The sequence below is a fragment of the Sycon ciliatum genome, chromosome 12 (assembly GCF_964019385.1).
Source record: "Sycon ciliatum chromosome 12, ocSycCili1.1, whole genome shotgun sequence".
Taxonomy (NCBI): domain Eukaryota; kingdom Metazoa; phylum Porifera; class Calcarea; order Leucosolenida; family Sycettidae; genus Sycon; species Sycon ciliatum.
Window position 1 is genome coordinate 21154740 of NC_088654.1, and position 19665 is coordinate 21174404.

Here is a 19665-nt window from a genome sequence, read left to right on the forward strand (position 1 = left end):
TCTGTTTGACATTGACATTATGCAGTAGGTCGGCATTGACCTGGCAGAGGTCAAAGGTCAAAGGTAAAAAAATACTCCAGAACCCGCTCGGTACATACTACTTTGGTCGATGTGTCTTGGATTGGTTAGCATCTGGGCTGTCTGTTAATCGTGTAGTCTCCTCAGGTAAAAGTTGGTGCCGAGTCGTTTGTCAGATGTGAGTCTCCTTCAAGGGCTTAGTTGGTCGGCCTCGTCTAGGCCGTAGGGCTCTAGCACTGTCTGATAATAGATAGAGCGGTACATGTTGTTTAACACGTGCGTTCAGGGGCTGAATGGTTCTTCCTACATATCAGCTAACACAATGCCGACATTCAAAGTGGTAGATTACATGGCTAATTAGTTGGGTAGGAAGAACGTCCTTCTTCACCGTGAACGCACGCGCTGTAGTGAAGACTGGCGTAAAATAGGTAGCAAAGTAAGTTTGTTTAACGATTTTTTCACTTCTCGAGCTACATCAAGTGATACTTGACCCTTCCATGGCGGTCTCAGAAAGACTCGGCATGGATTGGGCCCGAAGGGCTGTTCCGTGGTATTGACAACAGGTTCATTGAATAGTTTGTTCAAGAGATGTACGGGGTAACCATTCTTAGCAAAAGCTTGTTGTTGGGGTAACCATTCTTAGCAAAATATTGACGGAGGATGAGGATCGGCAGACCACGGACAATGAAGGTACTGGCAGTGATGCAGAGCAGGACGAAGATGTTGAGGCCAACAGTGGACAGATGCAAGGTGAGGGTGATGATATGGAAAAGAGACCCACAATAAAGAAACACCTGTTGTCCAACAGTCAGTGCCGTTCAGTTTCTGAAGACTCTTGTTTCACAGTTTCGTGCCGTGCTCGTAGGTTTAGTGAACTTAAAGTATTGGAAGCTGTTTTCATTAGAAAATGTCACTAAACTTAGACTATTCTCTTAGCATCCACACACACACATACACCCACCTATGCGCGTACTCCTTACACTTCACCCTCTCCGAGTCTCACGTTGTTATTATTTCTTACCTCCCCACCCCTGTTATTAGTTCACACTTCTCTTGTTTTTTGCACTTCACCTTCTTTTCTCCTATTTTCTTTCACATACTGCATTTCGTACTATTCCATGTAGATATTGTTGTTTATTGCTAGATTTCATTATTGAGACGTAATTTCCCTGATGAATGAATGTCTTTAGAAAACGTGTTAGGAAACTCTGTTATCCATCTTTTTTTTCATTACTACGTCCAATGTCCGCTTCGCTGATTCTGCTTATTGCCTTATATACTTCTATGCAGGGTTGGTATGATCACAGTGTGTACGGCTGAAGTGGACTTCCCCCAGAAAACCAAACGGCGGGAAGAAGATGCATAGCTGCATTTATAGATAAGGCCTATTCCTATAGGAAATCCTCACCAATACATTTGTAGTTCAAGATCAGTCCATCACACATAAAGCCATCGTCACAGTCATTTTCTTCTGGACGCAATGTGTCACAATTATGATAGCAGATTCTCTTGTGGTACGCTACAGAAAAGTGAAAAGACATTTTGCGAAACACAAAACATAGATTAATGAAGAATACGACCAAGGAACAACAAGTTGCACTACAATGTCCACTAACACCACTTAACAATCAGCCCATGCGATAACATTGCACGGCACTGACCTGTGGTGTTAGTGAACATTATAGCGTAACTTGTACTGTGTATTTCAGAAGTAGTTCCTTGGTCCTTTTCTTTACACTAAAATTAGTCCTTGCCTCTCCATCTGAGTATACTGGATTAATTGTAGGCTTCTCATACTTGCATGGCCTGTGCAATCTATGCGGTTTATGCTGTGGTGCTTTCAAATTGTTTTAAAATTGTTTGAGGATCATGCTTAATTTTACTGAGTGCATTCAGGAGAGAATTGATTTTATTTTATGACTTTAGTTATTTATGGCATGATTGTCGCGTGGCTTGTTGCATTGTCCACCAGCATCGGGAGGTCTAAGAATTGAGGTTTTGAGATGTTCCTCTGGTATACTTCACACAATATAAGAACAATTACTGGCGAGTTGCTTCTGGTATATTGTGTTATGTGCTCTAGGTGGCACCTGGTGTCGTGCTGTTGGGATCCAGGATCCTGGATAGGCGTCTGACGCCATATCGCTGCTGCTGCTGTCCTCAAGGTTGTTCTAGTTCTGCTTTGGGGGCACCTGGTGCCGGGCTGTGTGGGTCAGACCCGCGTTCCTGGATTGTCTCCGGTGCTGAATCGCCCTTCTTACTGGCAACGGCTATGCTATGTCCGCCCTGTGCAGTAAGCCTGCACGCCCCGCATTCCGTTGTGTGTGAGGTGGTAGAGCGGGGGTGCGTAAGTAAATAATCGCAAAAAAAGTTCATTCCTCGTTGGCTGGACGCCGTGAAATAAAAGAGAACTCAGGTTTGTTCTTTTGTAGATTTTTACAACGGTTGCTGGGTGCGAGTGCACAGTTGTTGCTGGAAATCGGTGCTGGCGCAGAATGATGATCGTTGTTTTTTTCATGCCAAGTGGAAAGCTACCCGCCCACCCACCCACCAACGCCCACCCACCCACGCCCACCCTATTTGATGTTGCTCTTGAACATCGTACTATCACTGCTGCAGACACTGCTGCTGCTGCTGTTGCTGGTTCCGCTGGAAGGGTTGTGCTGCGTATGCACTTGCGATAGAGCGTATGAAGCAGACAGTACAAATGGTACACTGTTGAAGGTGTGGTCGACGTTGGCCTGCAGGATCACACATTCCTGTTGCGTATTAGAACATACAGATGCTGCTACTGTCCCTGTTGTGTGTCGTGGTTTCGGTTTATCTGACGCTCTGCTTCTTGCTACATACGGTTTCTGATGCCGTTTGGCGCATACAGATGCTGCTGCCGCTGTTGCCAATTGCAAGTTGGATCCATAGCCGGATACCGTTGCGAGTTTGTCAGAATATTTGGTTTATACGGTTTCTGATGCCGTTTGGCGCATACAGATGCTGCTGCCGCTGTTGCCAATTGCAAGTTGGATCCATAGCCGGATACCGTTGCGAGTTTGTCAGAATATGTGTTCTTTGGCAAGAAGTCTTGTGCAGTAAGCCTGCACACCCCGCATTCCGTTGTGTGTGAGGTGGTAGAGTGGGGTTCATAAGAAAATAATCTAGACAAAAGAAGGCATGTATATGGCTGGGTAAGGTATTCGTGAAAAAGGAGGCGGACAAAATGTTACGAGTTATGACCAACTGTCCACCAACATAACAAATTCTTATACAGTGCATTTTGTCGCACTCGCTGACTGTATAAGATCTGGTTGCGTTGGTGGACAGTTAGTCAGAACTCGTAACATTTTGTCCTTCTCCTTTTTAACCATAATTTAATTGGCTCACCATCTAAAGTATTTATATTTGTATTTACTGGTTTGAAGGTTTTGAGCAGTTTTATTCAACATTTCATGGCTCGTTTAACGACCGCCAATGATGAAATAATGAGTGTGAAATGAAGGGTGATATCCAACCACGGCAACTATTTGAAAGAGTAAAAAAAGGTAAAGGCATGAAGGAATTGACAGTCGAAAATAACCCAAGGTTAACTTAAGAGAGCACAGGTGACAACTAGAAGCAGGCGCAGTTAGCCAGAGATAACACGTTTAAGGCTTAGAGACAGAGCAGATCATAGGGAGTATGCAGAGAAGAAAGGAGACTTTAGGTTTTAAGTTTTTAATTTAATGTTTTGACGAAGAACACAAACCCGGCTCGAGACAAAAATGTCCGTCATCCTAAATAACACATCAAAGTTCCGTACACTTGGTCTGTCCATGACCTGTGATCGAACTGAAAAGGCGACTACAGCAAGAAGATGTCTGTCATGATCTCTCCCCGCAAAGTGAAGCTCATCCTTCTTGCACACTCCATAAAATACCAATATGCCCCACAACACATACGCATGCTCAAAACCCCGCTCAAGTTACGCCCCAGTATAGCCTTCAACACACACGCACTTGGCACCTCCCTCCCACCAGAACCGACCGCTGTAAAGACTCCCCACTGTACATGTCCCTAGAATACTACAATGCCCTCCCTGCTAGGATTCGTGACGTTCCTTCCCGACCTGCTTTCAAACAAGAAATCTACTCACTGCTGATTAACTCAATCTGCTCCTGCAGCGCTTACCCTCTCCCATACTTGTAAAATTCAAAGTGATGTAAATTACTTTCCAACTGCATAACCCGCAGCCCCACCCACAGCATCTCACATTCTCATAAACATATCTCTCATTGGCGATGGTGCCATCGTGAGAATAAAGAATTCAAACAAAGCTTCACATCTAACAACAACAGAAACTAATCCATAATACAAGGCAGCTAATGACAGAGTAAGCAGATCTACATCAGATTACAACCAGACCTATGAATTAACAGTAAACATACAGGAAACAATTGGAGAGGGCGGCGACTGACACGAAGGCAACGGCATCTACGGCTGGCGTTGATGGTGATGGTGAAACGCAGGTTGATGCAAATGAGGAAGAGATTCAAACCGGTGCGGATGATGGAGCAAGTGTTATTCGAGTAGTGAAGGAGAAGGTGAGCTGAGGGAGGATTAGAGTGGGTGTGAGGGTGTGTGCGTGAGTCGAGATTGTGCGCGTACGTTTCGTAATAGTAAGTCTTCAGTATACAATCATTTTTTCTCTAGTACTGACTGTTGCCGTACTTATTCTGATTTCTGTTTTTTTGGGTTTTGTGCCGTGCTCGTCATGGTTATCTGTTGCAGTTAAACGTTTTGGAAGCTGTTTGTCAGCGCATTCATAAACCAAATCTCTGTGTCCAGAAAGATAATATTATTACCCGAAAATTGTTCAAATAATGTTCGTTTGTGCAGTGTGGCAACGTTGTTGCCACTTGTGCCTAAATGTGTTTTGTCACCTTCTTGTTTATCATTTTTATTATAATCATTTGTTCTCACTTTTTTTGTTGCTGATGCACACTTGTCACGCTTAGTTCTTACTTGTATACCCTTGTTTTCTGCACACTTTTGTGAGAAATCACGCCTAGATAATTGTTGTGCTGTCATTGTATCCTGCTGCCCTACCTTGATTGCTATATTATTTCCTTTGTTCTCATTTTGTTCTTTAGTACAACGATGATTCCTGAAGAGTGTTGTACGAAAACTTGTTTGAATCATCTTTTTTTCCATCGCTTTTTTCTTCTTTCATGTATTTCCCTTACCTTTTAGGTTGTTTTCACATCGTCTCCATCGCTTACATGTAAAATAAAGTCATCCTAATGTCACTTCAGCTCGTCATCCTTCTTGCCACATATATATATATATAGCTGCTTTGCCTAGCTTGCACATTGACCTCATGACGGCTCATGACAAAACGTTGCTAAAATAATATTTTGACAACCCGGTTGACGGTGACTTCAATCGTGTCAATTCAGCAATTCATTGAAGAAATTCCAGGGAATTTTTAGGCAAAGAAACACACCGCCAGTGCGCAAAATCGCCAGTGCAAAAAGGGATACAGTATTAACATTGGATCATAACGTAACGGTATGAATAGACCCTTTGCGCAATAAGCGAGAGGGGTCGAGACGGGGCATGTATGCTGTGCACATAGTGCACGCGCTGCACACTTGGCATGCAACCAGCATGCATGGTTTTGCTGCAGGACGTGATCAAGTTTCCTGTGACAGGCTGTGTTTTCACGGTCCCGACGCGATGTTCATGTATGTACTCCCCAGCCTTTTTTCATTTTGAAGTTTTTCTAGTTCTGAAGGAAGAAGTCCTGAAATGCTTCCAAGGACCACTGTTGGGTTCTTGTTTGCAGCAACCATCATCCCTAACGTTAGTCTAAGGAACCCACTTGTCTTTCCATGCGTTCCCTGGTGATGCTGGCATTCCACACTCTGGAATCCTGGCTATCTGGCGAGAAGAAGGCCGCAGTGCTGCGATATCGTGTACAGTGTTTTGCTCGGAACACTTTGTCCATGACGACTTTCATCCTTGCTTTTGCGAAGATATGGAACGCCCTGCCAAGAGACTCTGGAGCTTGAGAAAAAGGCATGACCCATCCCTGTCTTCGCTATTGGAAGATCGACTGCTTGCTGGCGCTGCTCGAGCTGCTGTTGTTTAAGTGGAGAGAGACGCGGCCTAATCGCTCAGGTGTGCGGAGAAAGTCATCTGAGTTCGAGCTGTGGCTGTGTGCACGATATGACAGACTTTCACATTATGCACATAGCCACCAAAGTAAAACTCATGGACACTATCCACGGGCTTGTTCACTAGTACTACTCCATCAGCTCCCTCTTCACTGTCGTCGGCGACTTGCCCCTGCGTTGGAGATGAGCAAGGATGGTGTGGCACTCACTCTGGGAAACAGAGGTTCATCACTCATCCACTGGGACGCATGAAATGTTGGGCATGATGAAGGTACACTCGAGGAAGTGGTGCCCTTCTTAGTTCTAGGAGCATCAGGGTTCTGCATAGAGAAGTGTTTTCTACATCGACAGAGGAGAGAAGGTAGAGAAAAAAATAATAAATATTATTTCAATCTACAGTAATCCGAAATATCCACTGAATGCAGAACACTTACCGCTCCAACAACTCCTTCTTTTTCCAGACAGATACGCACCCTCATTCAGCAGAAATCTGTCCAGTTCCGTACACAACCGATCTTCATTTGACAGTTCGTCCACGGGTTCCACAGCCATCGATGGCATACCACTCGACACTCTCTCCTCCATCTCCAAAATGGAAAAATACGGTGTTCCACCATGCTCAACAACTGATACTCTGCATAAAATCGAAAAGGATGCCCCGTCTCGGATCACGTGGCCGGTATTGTGCAAAGGGTCTATTGAAGAACAACCCCCAAGCTCGCCTGGCTATCAGAGCACCTTCTGAACAATGCCATTGTTGCGAGTATGTTGTTGCCTATTCACATTGCTGCTTATGACTATATGTTTAGCACTTAAACTAACCACCCTGATAATAACATGTTGCATGCCGCGACAAGCAATGATTCAAGCACTGTACCATTATATATGTAGTTCCGGACTTGGTCATCCGCTGATAAGTGTATGGCGTAGTCACCCACAGACGGAGTTAGGGCGCAGAGTCGTTGATCGATGGCCAGCTTGTTGTTCCGAAGATCACTGTGCACAAGGAGCATATAACTGGATTAAGTACAGAACATATGGCCAGCAAATGCTGGTGTGCTATTTATTGTTTAAAAATATCTTAACCACCAAAGCAGTCAGTGGAAGATTATCCAAAATGTTCCAGCCAACTGATTGGACCAGTACAGTACAGCTAAACCTGTCTAAAACAACCACTCCAGGGACCTTGAAACCGAGGTCTTTGTTACCAGGTGGTCTCCTTATCCAGGGTCATTTGACTGAAGCATTCCTAGCTCTGGGTCCTTGATTCAGTGGTCTTCCAGAACAGGTGGCCGCCTTATCCGAGTGGTTGCCTTTTACAGTATCTGGAGAAAGTAAGAATCCACACTGAGTGTGTTAAATTGTCCTGGCAACATCAGGGAGATCTCACCCAGCTATCTGGTTAATCGCTATCAGCGAGTCTCAGTAAATGGCGGTCTAGGTAGTACCACGGAATGCGCCCGAGGTATCCCTCAGGGTCTGTACTCGGGCCACCACTGCTTTGCGTATAATAATAACAATAATAATAATTGTAGAAAGGAAAAGGACATATGGAAACGAGTTAAGAGTAACTCTCCACCACTGTAACTAGATACTATATACAGTCAGAAAGTGCAACAACTAGACACAAAACTGACAGAGTACTGAGACATTCGACGTCCTGACACCTAGCTTCAACACATCTCCGTAGCGCTAACCGACAGCCTTCCAACTTGGAAGGTTCAAGGTTATGGAAAGACCAAAGAGGGGAAGGCAAGCGCAACGAAAACGAGCACAAGCTACAGTCCCAACGGAACAAAGAATGTCGATTGTCACTGGACGATGACGAGACCAGTAGGCGATTTGACAAAGCAAACTCTTAACTCGTTTCCATATGTCCTTTTCCTTCTACATTTATTATTGGCTCAATACCCGAGTTTCAAATAATAATAATGTAGAAAGTTTTAATATGGCAATAAGTAGGACGAGCTGAAGCGATATTTGGACTACTTTATTAACAATGTAAGCGATGGAGACGATGCAAGAAACAATCTAAAAGGTAAGGAAAAATATATGTAAGAAGAAAAAGGCAATGGAAAAAAAGATGATTCGAACAAGTTTTCGTACAACACTGTTCAGGAATCACCGTTGTACTAAAGAACAAAATGAGAACAAAGGAAATAATATAGCAATCAAGGTAGGGTAACACGATACAATGACAGCACTGGAATATCGAGGTGCGATTTCTCACAAAAGTGTGCAGAAAACAAGGGTATACAAGTAAGAACTAAGCGTGACAAGTGTGTATCAGCAACAAAAACAAAAAAGTGAGAACGATTGATAATAATAACAATAATAAACAAGAAGGTGACAAAAACACATTTAGGCACAAGTGGCAACAACGTTGCCACACTACACAAAAGAACATTATTTGAACAATTTGAGGGTAATAACACTATCTTTCTGGACACACAAATTCGGCTTATGAATGCGCTGACAAACAGCTTCCAAAACTTGTAACTGCAAAAGATAACCATGCCATGACAATGATTCTTGAGATTCTCTATGCTCCTTTCGGAAAATGACCAGAAACAACGTATCCATCTAATCACAGAACATGACAAGACCTACAATTGGCTAAGACAGAAAAGATATGGACATGTCACCATCGATCCTGAAACCACCATAATTAACATGACATCACTAGAGTTGACCACTCTTCAGAAAGAGCTCCTCTGTTGTGGAACCGATTTCGGGATTCCACCAAAATCAAACAAGAAGGAAGTCATCATGACTGAGTTTGAGCTCTTTTACCGCAAGTTATTATGCTTCAGACCGGTGTCCGAGTTACAACAGTCCATTTGCGCTGCAAAGATCCGGGCAGAGGCCGAGGAACACGCTGACGCATTACCGGACAGAAGAACGTTTTCATTGAAACGCGAACATCTCAATGCCCTGCATGAGCTACGGAATAACAAAGACATTATTGTCACGCGCCCTGATAAGGGTCGTGCAACTGTTTTAATGAATAAAACTGAATACATTGAGAAGATGTCCGTTATCCTAAATGACACATCAAAGCTCCGTACACTTGGTCCGGTCAAGACCTGTGATCGAACTGAAAAAGTAGAAAAGGATCTTGTAACTTATCTTTTAAAAGAAGCTAAAGAATGAAGAACAAATATCAAAACATGAATTCGATTGCATCAAACCGACTGGTACCCTTTGTCCTAGACTCTATGGCCTTCCTAAAATCCATAAACCTACATGCCCTGTTAGACCAATATTATCCATGACCGCCTCCCCTCAATACTCTATCTCGAAATGGCTGTGCATCTACCTACAGCCTGTTCAAGATTACTATTGCAAACGCACTGTGAAGGATAGCTTCGACTTTGCTGCGAGGCTTCGTGATAGTCCGGTCCCTCTTAATGCACACATGTGTTCCTTCGATGTTGTAAGTCTCTTTACGAATGTTCCTATTGATGAGACTGTTGACATCGGTATGGATGTATTGTACCGTAACGATGATGTTGATACTCCATGGGTATCGGAAGCGGCGTTTCGTCATTTGATGCTGTCAGTTACAACTGGTGTCGAATTTTCTTTCAACAATGAGATGTACAAGCAAGTGGATGGTGTGGCGATGGTATCTCCTCTTGGTCCCGTCCTTGCCAATATATTCGTTGGTTATTGTGAGTGCAAGATTGATGAGTCGCTTTGGCCCGTGTTCTATGTGCGTTTTGTTGATGATTCGTTCACTCATTTTGACAGGGCTGAGAGCAGTGAACTGTTTCTCGATGTGCTCAACAGCCCATATCCTTCCCTCCGCTTTAATTGTGAGCACGAGCAGTCTAGTAAGTTGTCATTTCTAGACGTGCTTGTAGAGAAGACTGGCTGTGAAGTGTTGACTTCTGTGTATCGTAAGCCTACGTTCACTGGTCAGTACATTGCCTTCGATTCATATTGTTCGTCTCAATACAAGGTCAACCTAGTTCGTAACCTCGTGGACCGTGTGAAACGTATTTGTTCGCCCAGTAAACTGCGGGCTGAGCTCGATTTTCTTCGATCTATTTTCTTGAAGAATGGCTATCCGGAATTCTTGTTGCGTAAGTTTCTGTCCATGGAGCAGAAACCGAAATTGGTGCTGATTGGTCCACCTCGTTGTCCCGTCTATCTATGTTTGCCATGGAAGGGGCAGGAATCGATCAAAGTGTGTCACGAAGTCAAGTCTATCGTCCGTCGTACTTATTATGCAGTACATTTTGTGCCAGTCTTCACAACAATGCGTGCGTTCACGGTGCGGAAGGACGTCCTACCAACCCTCCACCTCAGTCATGTTATCTACAACTTCGAATGCCGACACTGTGCTAGTCGGTATGTTGGGAGGACTGTTCAGCACCTGAACGCACGTATCAAACAACACACTCCACTTCACATCCTTCCACCCTGTGCGCAATCTGAGAGGCCCAAACGCGGGAGGCCTAGGAAAAACCCATCACCTACACGGCAGGATAGTTTCCTGCCGCTGTCTGCCGTTCCCTCTCTGACATCGGTGTTGGACGGGCTTGAGCTTGGCAGCTCTTTAGAGGTGCGTGCGGAACCGCCATTGGTGCAGCCCTCGGGTGTGCCTAAGTCTGTGCCTCTGGATGCTTTGCATGGGGCTGTGCCTCGAGTGGTGACAGCACCTCTGCCTCCCCCTGACCCTCCTCCTTCGAGGTCTGTGTTGGTGGGGAGCAGCCGTGGCGGTCGATTTGTCCCACCGGAACCAGAGCTGGATTCAACAGAAAGACCAACAACCATGGCTGCAACAACAACACCAGCTTCACATCCAACAACAACAACAACAACAACAACAACAACAACAACAAAAGTTGAGTAGGAGTAGGAAGCAGATTTTGGCGCTCCCAGTTTTTCCCTAGATTTCTGCGGATTGAGGCTTACCCGGGGTACCAGACCCCAACCATGGAGCGCAACATTAGTACTGCTGCCCGAAATGGCGAGCCACGATGGAAATCACTTACCCGAGAAGACATGAAGGCCAACACCGTAGTTTTCACCAGTCACGCCGGTATCAAGACAGTGGATGTAGCCGAGGCCCTTGTTACCCAAGCCAAGGGTACACGGACGTCGCCTCCGTCCAGATCACCAATTCCAACCTCACAAAGGTAACGTTATTATCTGCTACGCAGACTGACGCACTGCTGGGGCACGGGTTTTTTATCGGCGACAGCCATTTCTCTGTACGCCCTGCATTCACCAAACAACTACAACTCCATGTCTTTGATGTCCCGATCTGGATCGAGAATACCGTTATCTGCAGTGCTTTGGCTGCATTTGGCCAGATCCAGGGAGACATCCGCCATGGTCAAATTCAAACCCCGTCGGGGATTACTGTAGGGACAGGTATGCGATTCGCCACCATCGAGCTGAAGGAGGAATGTCGGCAAGTTCCGTCATTTGTCCGCACAGCCGACCAGCACCAGTTTCGTGTCCGTCACGAGGACCAGAGGGCCACCTGCAGGATCTGCATGGGGGAGCACTTTGCTCGATCGTGTCCGAGCAAGCGGCCCACGAACAAACCACCCACAAATACACAGAGCACCAATTCGGCTGCACTCCCTGGATCACAACCGAGCTCGGATTCAAGTGCGCCCGATTCAGGAGGTAGTGAGGCTGTTGTGAGTGCTAGTTCAGGTAGTAGCTGTACAAACACGGACCCCAGCGCGGAGCCCGAGAGCTCAAATCAATCCACCAGCTCAGCACGCACGCGCACAGAGCCCAAGGGTTCACACTCGTACGCCAGCGCAGCTCAACAGGGAGCCCGCGCACAGTTCAACTGTACGCACGGGGCGGCCGAACAGGTGAGCACTGCACCCGACGGATCCCCTGCTAGTACTAGTACTAGTAGCAAGGATGCAACACAGAAAACCGCTGAAATGAACAGCGCCAGTGCGTCTGAGAACACAACCAGCGACGGGGAATCCAAGGAAATACAGAGCAATACTCCATCCTCTGTCGACCAAACTGAGGTAGCTGAGAGTTCCAGCTTGCAGGTAATCGCTCCCAGTACACCCCCAATGTCCGGCACCCCTCCGCCTACAGGCATTGGGGCAGGCCACGACGACGGGGCCACCACGGTTGCCTCTGACGATGCGGATTGGATACCCAGCGGTCCTCGTCGTCGCCGACACAGCCACGGCCATTCGACCATGGAGGAGAAAGCCAAGGCCGATGGGACATGGCCCTCCCCTCAGAGGAAACACCCGAAATACTGAGTCCAGATAAGTTTCAACAACTAGCCAAAAGACAAAAACAAAAACAAAAATAAATAAAAAATTCCCCCCAAAAAAAACAAAAAACAATACCAATGTCAGTGAATTTGAACTTTCTCAGCACCAATGTGCGTTGCATATTCAACAAAATGGACGAGTTACTTACCTTTACCCGTTCGTGCTCTGAATCTCAGAACGAACTATCAGTCATTGCAGTCCAGGAAACCTGGGCTGACACATCAGACCCTGACAGTCTCTATGCAATCCCAGGCTACAAGCTGATCAGAGCTGACAGACAGGACTATGGTGGTGGTGTTGCCTTGTACATAGCGGAACGCTTCAACACAAGGGTACTGACAATACCAATGACAGCAGCAGAATGCATATGGACGAGAATATCCACCGGTAACCTTTCCCTCGTTGTTGCAAACATTTACCGACCACCCCGTAGCGATGGCACCCTCTTCTGTGCGGAACTGGAAAGAAGCATCAAAACCGCTAGAGCCGAAGGTGACGACCTCCTACTACTTGGAGACTTCAATGCCAAGAACAGTGCGTGGCTCACCACAGACAGAACAGATCGCCTTGGGGACGACATACAAACTCTGCTACACACATACGGCCTCACACAACATGTCAGATTCCCTACTTACATCCACCGACAAACACCTCTCTCATGTCTAGACCTTGTTATCTCCTCACTCCACACCAATGATATTCATATCCAATCACTTCCACCGTTTGGCGCATCCGATCACACTACTATCAGTGGCCATATCAATAATCAACTGCCCCCCATAATTAACAACTCCCCTCCACGATCCAGAAGCACCACATTCTGGTCATGGACAGACAGCACTATCCACCTTCTTCGAGAAGCCCTTTCACGCACAAATCTCAACCACCATCCAAACGAACACGACCCATGCCCAGTTGACACCTTCTGGCAATCCTGGCGCGACAAAGTCCTGAGCATCGCCCAAGAACACTGCCAAGTTACTCGCACTCACCCCCCTTGGGACAGGAAGAACGTGCCAGCACGACCATGGATATCAAAGGGCCTCTTGAAAGAGATCAAGGATAAGCACAGAAAACACAGAATATACCTTCACTCATGCTCGCCTGACGACTGGAACACGTTCACTGCCCAAAGAAACCGTGTCACCACCCTCCTGCGTCGTGCTAAATCGGATTTCGTAAACAACTCAACAGCCTCCTCTACTTCCCTACACCGCCTCATGAAGCACCTAACTACAGCTACAAAACAACGCATACCCGAACTCGTCAGCCAAGCAACTCCTGCAACGACACCAGCACAAAAAGCCGCTGCCCTCAACGAATTCTTCATTTCACAGAGCAAGCTGTCCGTGGCCAATGCGGATGAGCAAACTCCAGCCATCAACACCACCCCTGACATCCTCAGTCCCCTTCAAGAAATCTCGACTTCCCAAGCTGAGGTCGAAAAACTCCTCCGCGGAGTTGATACCAACAAAAGCCCCGGGTTTGACTCTATTCCAAACCGCCTACTCAAAGAAGCGGCTAAGGAACTTGCACCGTCGTTATCGTCCCTCTTTAATCTATCGTTCCAAACCGGAGAAATCCCACAGGAGTGGAAAGATGCCACCATTACTCCAGTACCCAAGCCGGGTGACCCAACCCAACCAACAAATTATAGACCCATCTCTCTCTTGAGCACTACATCAAAAATCCAAAAAAATTGCACATCAACTCCTCTACAAGCACATCACACCCCACCTGCCCAACCAGCAGTCCGGATTCCGCGAGAAAGACGGCACTGAGCAGCAACTTGCCCGTCTCGTCCATACCCTCTCCACTGCGAGAGACGACGGGAAACACGTCAATGCCTGCTTTTTCGATCTAAGCAAGGCCTTCGATCGTGTGTGGCATGCAGGCCTTCTAGCAAAACTCTCCCACTATGGTGTCCAGGGCAACGCCCTGGAGTGGTTCCGACGGTACCTCTTGGGGCGTCGGCAAAGGGTCCAGGTGGATGGCGACCTATCGCCTTTCCTCGAGATCCCTGCCGGCGTCCCTCAGGGATCTGTTCTTGGGCCGCTTCTATTCCTCGTCTACACCATAGACCTTCCACACGCATGTGAGCATCCCAGCACCACCTGTAGCCAGTTTGCAGATGACACCGCTCTGATTTCCATAGCGAGAACTCTTCAAGACTGCACCCAAAACCTACAACAGAGTGTCACAGCAGCTGGAGACTGGCTTCAAAGATGGCACCTGCTGGTTAACACAAAGAAAACAGTCATCCTCCCGTTCTACCACAATAACCGCCCCCCTGAACAGCTACCCCAGATCACCCTCAGGAATAGTCCGCTTACCGTAGCACAAAAACACAAACACCTCGGAATAATCTTTCAGCATGACCTCCGTTGGACGGAGCATGTTGAATACATAGTCAAAAAATCACTCAAGTCTTTCAATATTCTTTTTAGACTAAGGTCTACACTCACCAGTGATGCTTTATCTCACATCTATCAGACATACATACTACCTATATTCTCATATGCGAGCAAAGCTCTCACACCGTTGTCCCACACTTCCCTTGACAGGCTAGAACGACTCCAGCGGAAAGCCGCCAGAATATGTCTCCACCTTCCCCTTTACACACACTTAGAACACTCCCACGTTTTGCATCGCATCAAATGGCCAACATTATTTTCACGCTTTAAAGTTAAACATATACTCTTCGCGCATTCTCTGCGCCACAATTATGCCCCACCACATATACTCTCGCTGCATACTGCTAGCAACGTGCAACCTTCGTATAATTTACGTCGCTCTCGTACTTGGCACTTGCCAACTCCGCGGACTGACCGCTGTCTCCATTCTCCCCTGTACAAGGCCCTTCATTACTTTAATTGCCTGCCCACCCAGCTTCGCGAAATCCCTTCTCGTACTCCCTTCAAATCCGAGATATCCCTGCTGTTGCACAACTCTGTATGCTCGTGTAGCGACCACCCCTCCCCGTACACTTAAGTACGCAACTCTGTATGCTCGTGTGGCGACCACCCCTGCCCATACACTTAAGTAGTCATTAACCCCTAGGCCCTGCCCACCCAATTCTTCCTCACTCTTTCTCCTTTCTTACACTATTATCTCTTATTGGCCACTGGCTATCGTGAGAATAAAGATTTGAACTAATCCACAAAGCAAAGCAGCAAATGACAGACCACGCAGATCTACAGCAGATTACAACCGGACCTATGAATTTACGGTTAAAATAAAAAGGAAAAAATCGCAAAGGACGACGACTGACATGAAGGCAACGGCATTCACGGTTGGCGTGGGTGGTGAAGGTGAGACGCAGGACGATGCAAGTGAGGAGAAGAGTCAAACCGCTGTGGATGACGGAGCAGGTTCTGATTCAGACAGTGAGGGAGAAGGTGAGCTGAGTGAGGGTGAGAGTGAGTGTGAGGGTGTCCGCGTGACTCGAGATCGTGTGCGTCCGTCTCGTAATAACAAGGCTTCAGCATACAATCATTTGGTTTCTAGTACTGACTGTTGTCGTACTTATTCTGATTCCTGTTTTCTGTTTTGTGCCGTGCTCGTCATGGTTATCTTTTGCAGTTACAAGTTTTGGAAGCTGTTTGTCAGCGCATTCATAAGCCGAATTTGTGTGTCCAGAAAGATAGTGTTATTACCCTCAAAGTGTTCAAATAATGTTCTTTTGTGTAGTGTGGCAACGTTGTTGCCACTTGTGCCTAAATGTGTTTTGTCACCTTCTTGTTTATTATTGTTATTATTATCATTCGTTCTCACTTTTTTGTTTTTGTTGCTGATACACACTTGTCACGCTTAGTTCTTACTTGTATACCCTTGTTTTCTGCACACCTTTGTGAGAAATCGCACCTCGATATTCCAGTGCTGTCATTGTATCGTGTTACCCTACCTTGATTGCTATATTATTTCCTTTGTTCTCATTTTGTTGGAAGCTTTCCTGAGAAAGCGAAGAAACCCGTTACTGGACCGCAAGGCCTTCCATGGCAGGAGCCGGAGACAAGGTGAGAGTATCAGCCAGTACTTATCGGGTCTGTCTCAGCTGCATGATGTGTGCAGCTACCCAGATAGTCTGCAGTGCGGCAGATGTGGGTCACTGTGCGGCCATGAGGCCCAACTTCGGGAAACCCGGCTCCGCGATGCAACGACGGGTGCTCGAAGAAGAGTATGCCAGTGAGTTATCGCTCGATCGGGTCATGCAGATATGCTCTGCATACGAATCCTCTACCAATACAGAATCTGGCCTCGGTGAGCAGCTGCCCGACCTGGCGTTGGCGGCGGCAACGAAGTCCACTTACAAGCGTCAGCAGGCGCAGGCAAAGACGCTGAAGTCGGACGTAGGCACGTGCAGGTTTTGTGGGGAGACTCACCCCAAGGGCCAATGCAAGGCCTATAACCAGACATGCCGCTTTTGCCTCAAGGTGGGTCACTTTGCTAGGGTTTGTCGACAGCGGACCTCGCCCTCACCAGGAACGACGTCTGTCGACTCGCTGTTTGTCAACCAGGCTGGTCCTTCTAGGAACAAGCTGGTGACGGTTGGCGTTGCGATCCAGGGAGGATCGTCATGCGCTATCGGGTGGCTCCCGGACACGGGCGCGGATGTGGACGCCTTTAGTCTTACCGACCTGGATGGTATCGACCCAAGCCTCAGGATGAATCTAGTGCCGGACACAGCTGATGTCAAGGCAGCTAACGGTACAGCTTTGGATTCCATGGCCAAGCTCGAGGCTCAGTTGTCTTTGAGCGACACTACCGCCGTGTCAACCCTGCACCTATTCCGGCAGCTGAAGACACCTCTGCTCAGCAAGGACACGTGCATGAAGTTGCGGCTTCTCGAGGATGGATGGCCTCACTCCCGTCTAAGGGTACAAAGCGTGGCAAACATCTCCATCCCTCGGAAGCAAGCATCCGAAGTCGCAGACACGTCAGTAGGTACTGCGTCGACGGCGGCTGAGGAAATCTGACGTACCTTGCTGGAAGAGTTTCCAGAAGTGTTCTGTGATACCCCGCTCAAGCCCATGAGCGGTGAGCCGATGCGCATCGAGCTCATCAATGGCGCGTCGCCATGCCGCCTGTATCGCGCTCGCTCCATCCCATTCAGGTGGCGGGACGCTGTGCAGAACCAGCTGTCCGACATGGTGGGCAAGGGCGTCATTGAGAAGGTGCCTGTCGGCGAAGCATACACTTGGTGCCACCCACTGGTGGTGGTCCCTAAGAAGAATTCCAGTGAGCCGCGCATCACGGTGGACCTGACGGGTCTAAATAAATGGGTCAAGAGGCCGGCATACCCAACCCGAGTACCTCGGGAAGTCGTCGCGTCGATCCCAATGGGGATGCAGTACTTCACCACCCTAGATTTTCGCCATGGCTACTGGCAGGTACCCCTCGACGACGATAGCACCAGGCTCACAACGTTCATGACGCCATGGGGTGCCTACCGTTTCAAGCGGAACGTCATGGGCTTGGTGTCGGCAGGTGACGAACACAACCGGAGAGGAGACGAAGTGTTCGCCGGGTTTTCGAATCTTCAGACAGTGGTAGAGGATGTCATCGTGTACGACACTGAGCTTGAGGCGCACACCCAGAGGGTTCGCAATGTGCTCAAGCTTTGCTCGGAGAACCAAATCACACTGAACCGCCGCAAATTCGTCTTTGCGGCACCCAGAGCATCGTACTGCGGATTCGTGGTGACGCCGGACGGCTACAGTCCTGATCGAAGCTTGGTGGAGGATCTACACAACTTTCCAATCCCTACCAACCGCACTGATATCCGATTCTTCTGTGGACTCGTGCAGCAGTTCGACGCGTTCACGCCGCGACTAGCGGAGCTTCTATCCCCGATCCGCTCTCTGCTCTCTCCAAAGAATGAGTTTATCTGGGAGGATCCGCAGCAGCAGGCATTTACAGCTATACTAGAGGAGCTGGTAAGCCCTCGAGTGTTGGCTACCTTCGACCCTGCACAGCCGCTTCGTCTCGAGACAGACGCCCCGCAGTCAAACGGTCTCGGCATGGCACTGTGGCAGCAGCAAGTGGACGGGCGGTGGCGTCTAGTGCAATGTGCTTCACGGCACGTCACTGAGACCGAGGCCAGGTACTCTGCAACGGAGATTGAACTGCTGGCGGTAGTCTGGGCAGTCCACAAGGCTAGACTGTTCCTGGCCGGTGCTGATTTCGAGCTGCTAGTCGATCACAAGCCGCTCATTCCTATCCTGAATGCTAAGACGCTGGATGAGTTAACGTCTCCACGAATCGTGCGACTACGGGAGAAGCTGACGCCTTTTCGGTCCGTGGCTCAGTGGAGACCGGGTGCCGATCACAAGGTCGCAGATTGCCTGTCGAGACACCCAGTAAGTGCACCAGACCCTGACGATGAAGCTGGTGAGGAAGAAATCGAGCACTGCTACTGTGTTCTCCGTCAGCTGTCGCAAGAGGACGAGGAAACAGGCCATTCAGTCCTCCCCGACCTTGGCATTACGAAGGTGCGGGCGGAGGGCTCGACGGACCCGGAATACCTCAAGCTGCTGAACGCCGTAAAGAACGGCTTTCCGGTGGACAAGGCTGCTCTGGACCTCGATCTGCACCCGTACTGGCAGGTTCGGCATGACCTGTCGGTCGAGGACGGCATAGTGTTGTTGGGCCACCGTATTGTCGTTCCCAGAAGGTTACGCCAGACCACGCTGGAGCAACTTCACGCTTCTCATCAGGGACAGACTCGCACACTCCGCAGGGCCAGGCAAGCAGTGTACTGGCCCCAGATCTCTAATGACGTTAAGAACGTCGTCCAGACTTGCAGATCCTGCATCACGCTGCTCCCCTCCCAACCTTCTGAGCCGCTCCTCTCTGACAGTCGTCCGTCCAGACCGTTCGAAGATGCAGCGGCGGACCTCTTCTCCCTAGGCGGCTTTGAGTACCTGGTTCTCACCGACAAGTTTTCCGGCTGGCCATTTGTTGGGCGTTGTGGGAGGTCGGCTACCACGTCTGACGTCACCAAACATCTCGTTCAGTGGATGTCGGACGTTGGCGTTCCTACGCGCCTCACGACTCATGGTGGGCCGCAATTCAGATCTTCAGCGTTCGCTTCGTTCTGCTCAGAGTGGAACATTTGCCACGACCCCAGCAGCCCGTACAATCCTCAGTCAAATGGCGCGGCTGAGGCGGCGGTCAAGGCCATGAAGCACTTATTAATGAAAATTGGCAAAGGTGACGCCTATAAC

At 48.1% G+C, this 19665-nt stretch overlaps 1 protein-coding gene across 1 annotated transcript in view; it reads right to left on the minus strand.

Annotated features, from left to right (window-relative positions):
• Positions 1-1409: 1409 nt before the first annotated feature.
• LOC135828064 (carboxypeptidase N subunit 2-like) overlaps positions 1410-19665 on the minus strand; it is a 68787-nt gene continuing 50531 nt past the window's right edge. The window contains exons 6-7 of the mRNA XM_065340497.1: positions 7045-7163; positions 1410-1537 (exon numbers count right to left, since the gene is read on the minus strand). Coding sequence (XP_065196569.1) covers positions 1410-1537; positions 7045-7163 — 247 coding nt within the window. The remainder of the gene's footprint in view (positions 1538-7044; positions 7164-19665) is intronic.